The sequence below is a fragment of the Thunnus maccoyii genome, chromosome 2, assembly GCF_910596095.1.
Source record: "Thunnus maccoyii chromosome 2, fThuMac1.1, whole genome shotgun sequence".
In the NCBI taxonomy this organism is placed as follows: domain Eukaryota; kingdom Metazoa; phylum Chordata; class Actinopteri; order Scombriformes; family Scombridae; genus Thunnus; species Thunnus maccoyii.
In genome coordinates, this window is record NC_056534.1 from 33,663,458 (window position 1) to 33,670,125 (window position 6,668).

Genomic DNA, 6,668 nt, shown 5'->3' on the forward strand with positions numbered 1-6,668 from the left:
AAAAAGAGGGGAAGAATGTTTTTTTTGTCTGCGGACCATCAGGTACATCTCAATTACCTGAAAAACGCATTAGACCAAATGCACAAATTCCAGTAATGTTCATGCAAAGCACAACTAAAGTAGGAAATAAAGAGTTTCTGACATTTATGATGGTGCGCAGATGAAAACTCCCCCGAGTCTGTCTCTGTGTAGTTATTGTAAAGAATGTACTCTGTGCTGATGAAACACAGCCACATTTCACAGAGCTCTGGCCTGAGCTATTGTAATTCTCTATTTGGTATGGGAATCATGTCTCATTATCTCCCAAGCAATACTCGCTGCTGAGGTTTGTGAAATGTGGTGCTTTCTGGGCCCAAAGATTGATCCAGCTGAATGGAGCCTTGTAAAATCAACAATCCTTCATTTCTGAACTTTATTAGTCTGCCTTTTCCCGAAGGAGTTTGTGCTCAATCAACCGCATTTTAAGTTGTTCTTGGCTCACTGGATCCGTGCTTTGGTCTTCTGGGATGTCTTCCTGTTTCTGTCTGTGAATAGGCTCAACACCACAAAAATGCTCACTGTCCCAAAGCTCGTTTTAACACTAGCAAGGCAATGAGAAAGGTCATGATTTCGGACCCAGTGCTTGTTGGCTAGGAAAGTATAGTTAAGTATTTTCCTTTTTCAAAAATTCCAGTGTTCTGTCTCACTAATTTTTCCATAAATTGTCTACAGACTTTACGACAACTTAAAAAATGGATGTTTTTGTGGTGCGAGTCCGTTTGTCTCCTAAAATGAAGAAACAGAAATTACCCTGAAATAAGCCAAGTAACACGAGAATTATTGTCTTATCATCTCTGCTGCTGGATTTTGTTGTGCTGTGTTTGTACGTCTGCGTGTTTGTGTGTCTGTGTGTGAATGCTGTTCACCCCACAGCGGACATCGCGAGGAACATGGGCGCCAGAACAGTCATCGCCATTGACGTGGGTAGCCAAGATGAGACCGACCTCTGTAACTATGGCGATTGCCTGTCTGGCTGGTGGTTGCTGTGGAAACGAATCAATCCCTGGGCGGAGAAAGTAAAGGTACGGTACGGTAACTTACGATGACCAAGCAACATATGATATAGAATACTGACATGATTCTCACACCACTTACCTCACCAGGTGCCAGACATGGCAGAGATCCAGTCGCGGTTGGCTTATGTGTCATGTGTACGGCAGTTGGAGGTGGTGAAGAAGAGCGCCTACTGCGAGTATATCAGACCGCCCATCGACCGCTTCAAGACCATGGACTTTGGCAAGTTTGACGAGATCTATGTGAGTAACTTAACAAATATTTCTTGTTTTTTTATTTATTTGGGGATATGTAGCATTCATACACAATAATACAGTCTACCCTTGACAAGTATTGATTTAGATACAGCGAGCAATGAGAGCACAGTCAAAACTTCCTCAGTCTTCCACCAGTCATATCGATAGTCTGTCGTTCTGGGAGGAGAATGTGGATTCTAGTAGAAGTTCTTTTGCATATTTGAAGGTGAAGGCCATGTTCAGACAGACATGAACACTGCATGAACAACGCAGCACCATCATTCATTCAGGATGTGGGCTCAAGAAGGATGATGATGCAGAACTGTATTGTTTGGCAAAAAACTTGGATCCGGCTTATTGTTTTCTGTAACGCAGTGAGACATTATCTTGCAAATCACTGTGTAGCCCAATCAAATACATGTTGTAATATTAATACATGAGTTATAATCCTGTCTCATAGTATTATAAGCTTTCAAACTCGACTGTACGTGACCTCAACACCTAATAACACGGACAGTAAGAGCTGCTAGCAGTGAAGATGCATTGACTCGTTCCGCCTTAAATCTAGGCTGCAAACTTTAGCAGTGCTCCTGTTGCACTTCCCCTTTTCATTTTAACAAATGTATTCCAGCTGATATTCATCAAATCCAAACCAACATTATCTGAAATGCAGTTCTGTAGCTGTTTGTCTGCTTGTTTGATTTGATGATGACCAGAAAATATGTTTCCACATTAAGGAGTTGATGATTTAAGGAATGTTCAAATGGCACAAGTTGCACCTTGTAGTGCGAATGAACATGTTAATACTGATGTTATGTCATCAGTTACAAAGCATTTACTCAAAACATGCGTCTATTTAGTTTATTTACAAACGTCTTGTGCTTTTATTCAAAATTTTTTGTATTTCAGGATGTGGGCTTCCAACATGGCAAGCTGGTATTCACCGGCTGGGCCCGAGGTGACATCATCAAGAACATGCTGAAGGATCACCGTTCAGCCGACTACAACGACAGCAAGAGAACTGACGTGAGAGGACACACACACACAAAAATGATTGATTTATAACTATATTGATGTTCACCATCAAAGCCATCATAGTTCAACATATAATATTAATAATTTATTGTCTCTTAGTCTTGCACGTGTCCAGGAGCTGACTTCACGGACCTTGCAGAGATTGTGTCCAGGATAGAGCCGGTCCAAAGCTACGTAGCCGCAGAAGGTGAAGTATCACTTCCATCACCTGGTCTATTTTATTGAAATACAGTCGGATATGTCCCTGATGTTTTATGGATGCTATCTAAACCCGATGGCTCAGTCACATAAATTCTCTCTGTAATATCTCCTCTAAATCTTTCCATTCAGCGGAGGAGTCAGACTGTCTGACGGAGTACGAGGAGGACGGGATGGACACAGTGAGAGAGGAGGAGGGGGAGGAAGAGGAGGAAGAGGCAGATGACCCTGAGGACCACTCCCCCGGAGAGTGGGGCCAGAATGGAGTCTTCCAGACTGTGAGCACACACAAAAATGAAAAAATGCCTGTTTTACAACATCAGGAATCAGAACCTACTGAAGTAAATGTCTTAAATTCATTCAAATGAAAACCTGCCTACCTTAAAGGAGAAGTCTGGTGATATTTTATATTTGTGTTATTGTCAGTGTAGCTAAACGCCTGATATAACTGATTCTGTGCTATACTGTGGGTTTTCTTGTCCAAAAACTACTTAATAACACATCAGTCAGCCACACCGTTCCTTCATTTCAATGAACACACACACTGTCCTGCCAGCGTTGGAAATTAGCGGGGGGGCAAGGGCAAAAATGCCCCAAGAAATCTCAGAATGAACCAATATAGTGTTAGTAATTTGGCTAACGTTACTGTTAATACATATACATATAATATAATATACGTGGGATAGATTGCCTCCCCATCGGTTTACATTGTAAGGTGTGATATGGCACTGCAACTTTCAGGGCTTACTAGATCTAAACCGTTCGAGTTATTACAAAGTTTTTAACAACTTTTTTTCAGCATATTTTCATAAGTCACCTATTAAAGTTTGAAGCCGATACCATTAACGCTCGGAGGAGATAGCGTTTGTTCGGGGGCCAAAATTAGGGCAAAGTCTTATTTTGAAAGGCTAATTGCGGACTTCCTGTTGGATTTAGGTCAGGGGTGTCAATGTATGATTCATAGGTCTTGATGAGACAAATAATTGAGTTTTGGTTTGATCTCTCTACGACATTCCTACGGGCCGTGGCGGCCATTTTAGTTATATAGGTGGCGCTAGAGAGCACCTTTTGGCACTTTTTTTGGCAATTTTTACATTTTATCATTTTTCACCAGACCTGATGTGCGTGCCAAATTTGGTGAGTTTTTGAGCATGTTTAGGGCGTCAAATTTAGGGTTTAAGTGGCGTAATAATAAAGAAACAAACACACGAAAAACAATAGGGTCCTTGCCCTTTTGGTCTCGGTCCCTAATAATCTAATATCTTGTGACTATTTAGAGTGTGATACTAGAGGAAAAGATAAACAGGTAAAAAACAATACTGTCTTTTCTCTGCAGGATGAGGAGAAATCTGTGAGGCAACGCAGGAAACTCACCAGTGACTCCAACACCTCAGAAGTCTCCGACTGCTGACAGCGGGCCATGGAGGAATAGGAGGAGTTTAAACAAGATCAAGGGCCAAATTAGTCCATAAATTGTCAAGACGAGGGACTCGGACGTCACACTCAGCTCCTGCAACTCCTGAAACTCTAACAGACTGTTTGTTTTTTTTTCTTGCTTGTTTTTTGGAGGGAATCACCGTTCATTCTCTAAACTGTTAAACCTTTTTCTTTAAACATGTATCAAGTAGCTTCCTCTTCGCTCTCACGCTGGTTTCATCTGTTCTCATTCTTACCACATCGTCAAAAATGAATACTGTATATGTGGGCTCTTTGAAAGTTTACCCCTACCCAGTGTACTATTCCCTCAACCAGAGACTCCCCGAGTAACCAACACAAGAAAACAGGGACACCTAAAACTTCCCGAGTCACTTTTTCAGTTTCAAATGGGCCAGAAAGACGCCTCCTGCATGTCCCGTCTGTCTCTGAATCTTCACGTACGTCTCTAATGTCGGTACAGCTTCATTGCACTCCGTACACGGTCCATTCATTTCTCGCGTGTGTTTGTTCGGACTAGCCCGTGTATTAGGATGACTGTTTGGTTCAGGCTTGAAAAGACTTGTTGAAATAGTAGCAGGGCAGTGAAAAGACAAGTAAGGCATACATGTAGTAGAGCTGTAGTTGATAAGAGTTAGGTAAGTTTTAGTGTAGATGTCAAGTAGGGAGTCAGGTAGGGGAAGCTACAGGAGGAATATATGTCCATGTAGACACCAAAGTAGAGTTTATGTTGAATGAACAGAGGCGAGACGAGAGCGGCGGATTTAAAATTTAGATATTTAAAGAAAACGATTTGTTATGGAATTCAGAAAGATACTGTAGAAAGTTTTGAAATGTGGAAAATTTAAGAAAGAACATTAAGGGTCCAGAGAAGGAAAGAGACGGACCAGTGAGTAAAAGTGTTATTTTAATTTAATTTATTTAAAATTCACGCACAATAGAGTAGAGTGAGCTTGATTTGTTGTAGGTAGACTAAACCGAAGAGAAGATGGAGAGAATGTGTGACGGAAACGAAGGATGAATGAGGTGGTTTCGGTTGAGTGGATGACAATTGTGTCTGCGCGCGCTTGATATGGTGTGTTTCAGCTGTTTCGTTTAAAAATGATGCCAGATAAAGACGAGGCCTTTTCAACCGGTGTTCGATGCACTCTCGGTGATGGCGGAGAAGAGAGAGAGCGATCATTTGACTGACACTACACAAAAAAAGCGCTGTGTGTGTGTGTGTGTGCCCGCCTCTGCTTTCGAGGTCACACACACACGCACACACACGCGCTCAGGGTTTCTGCGTTTACAGAAACGGACATGAGACATAAGTTGAGAGGAAAGTATAGATGAGACTTTATCTCTGTCTTTACAGTAATGGAAATCTTAAAAACCATGCCAACAAATTATTGTTGAGAAAAACGTCATTTTGACGTGAACGCTACACAGAAACCCTGAGTTAATCCTAAACTTCAAATGGAAACTCACCTCATGTAACTAACACTATAATTAATATGGACCTCTTGTAGAAATTGTAACAGGATTATATTATAATATACACATTGTTGATATTCATATATGTATATGAGGTGGAAATTTGTAAGTTGATGCTTTGCTGCAAAACAAGGGAACCTACACCTAAACAAAAAAAGGGTTTCTTCTCTTAAAATGTTTTTTGTTCTCTGGATGGTTGCCAGATTTGCTTTTTGTTCTTTATTTATATGTGTTAACTACTGGCTTTTTTTTTTTTTTTTTTAATGATTTTCTTTTTTTTTAATTGGGGGGGGGGGGGGGGGGGTTAGGGAGTGTCTTATTTTAATTAACTTGCTTTAGCTGTTTTGCACTGAAAATATTTGAAGTATTCCTTGCTCAGAAGATGTTTGGTTTATTATTGCCATCCACCTTGAGATGCCAAGGGAAACTCAATATAAAAAGAGATAATTTAATATGCATATTGAAAAATAAATATAATATGCATCATATCGTGTGGCATTTGAGTTCTGTCATATATCATTTCATGTATGTAATGAGCTTCACTGTTTTTTTAAATGCAGCAAAACATTTGTATGTTACAAAGCTGACAACTGGAAAACTGAACACAATCCTAAAATATATAGTTGATAATACTTAAATTGATTTTAAACAGGACTCTAATGTGAGGATGTTGTTTGCACCAGTGGTAAGCTGCCAAAACCAAAATCAATATTTGGTTTTCGGTCTTTGCTCAGCTGATGTTTGCCTTTCTGTGCCGACACATGTGGGTACAAAAACACCACATGTTGGCTTCATTTCATTTTGTACGTGCAGCTGAAATAGTTCAGTGAACCACAAGTTCAAATTTGTATGCAAAAGTGTTTTTGGGAGAACTTTTGTATCAGCAACTGTGGTGTATCTGTTAGAACACGCTCGACAACAACTTTAATGTTTCTCGTGCTTTACTTGTAGGCTGTACAGGTTTACACATGTTAACTGTTTGTGGTTTATATTCATTACGCACAAAACATCCTGTACAGCCAGAAACATACTTTTATCTCCAAACATATACATATTTTTTATGGTGATTTTAGGTCCTGCTTTAAACCACCACATTTTGGTATCAGTCACCCACAACAGATCCTCCACAATGTAATCTTTTCTCCTGCCTCACGTGTCGGTGAGGTCAAAGGTCATAGTAAACTGCAAACAGCATGGCTCAAGGACACCTAGACAGACGAGATTATCACCATAAAG

At 40.3% G+C, this 6,668-nt stretch overlaps 1 protein-coding gene across 1 annotated transcript in view; it reads left to right on the top strand.

Annotated features, from left to right (window-relative positions):
* Positions 1-5,660, top strand: part of pnpla6 (patatin-like phospholipase domain containing 6) — a 31,990-nt gene extending 26,330 nt beyond the window's left edge. The window contains exons 31-36 of the mRNA XM_042432085.1: positions 913-1,061; positions 1,143-1,295; positions 2,199-2,315; positions 2,424-2,511; positions 2,655-2,800; positions 3,859-5,660. Of these exons, the coding sequence (XP_042288019.1) occupies positions 913-1,061; positions 1,143-1,295; positions 2,199-2,315; positions 2,424-2,511; positions 2,655-2,800; positions 3,859-3,933 (728 nt within the window). The 3' untranslated portion in view covers positions 3,934-5,660. The remainder of the gene's footprint in view (positions 1-912; positions 1,062-1,142; positions 1,296-2,198; positions 2,316-2,423; positions 2,512-2,654; positions 2,801-3,858) is intronic.
* The last annotated feature ends 1,008 nt before the right edge of the window (positions 5,661-6,668 follow it).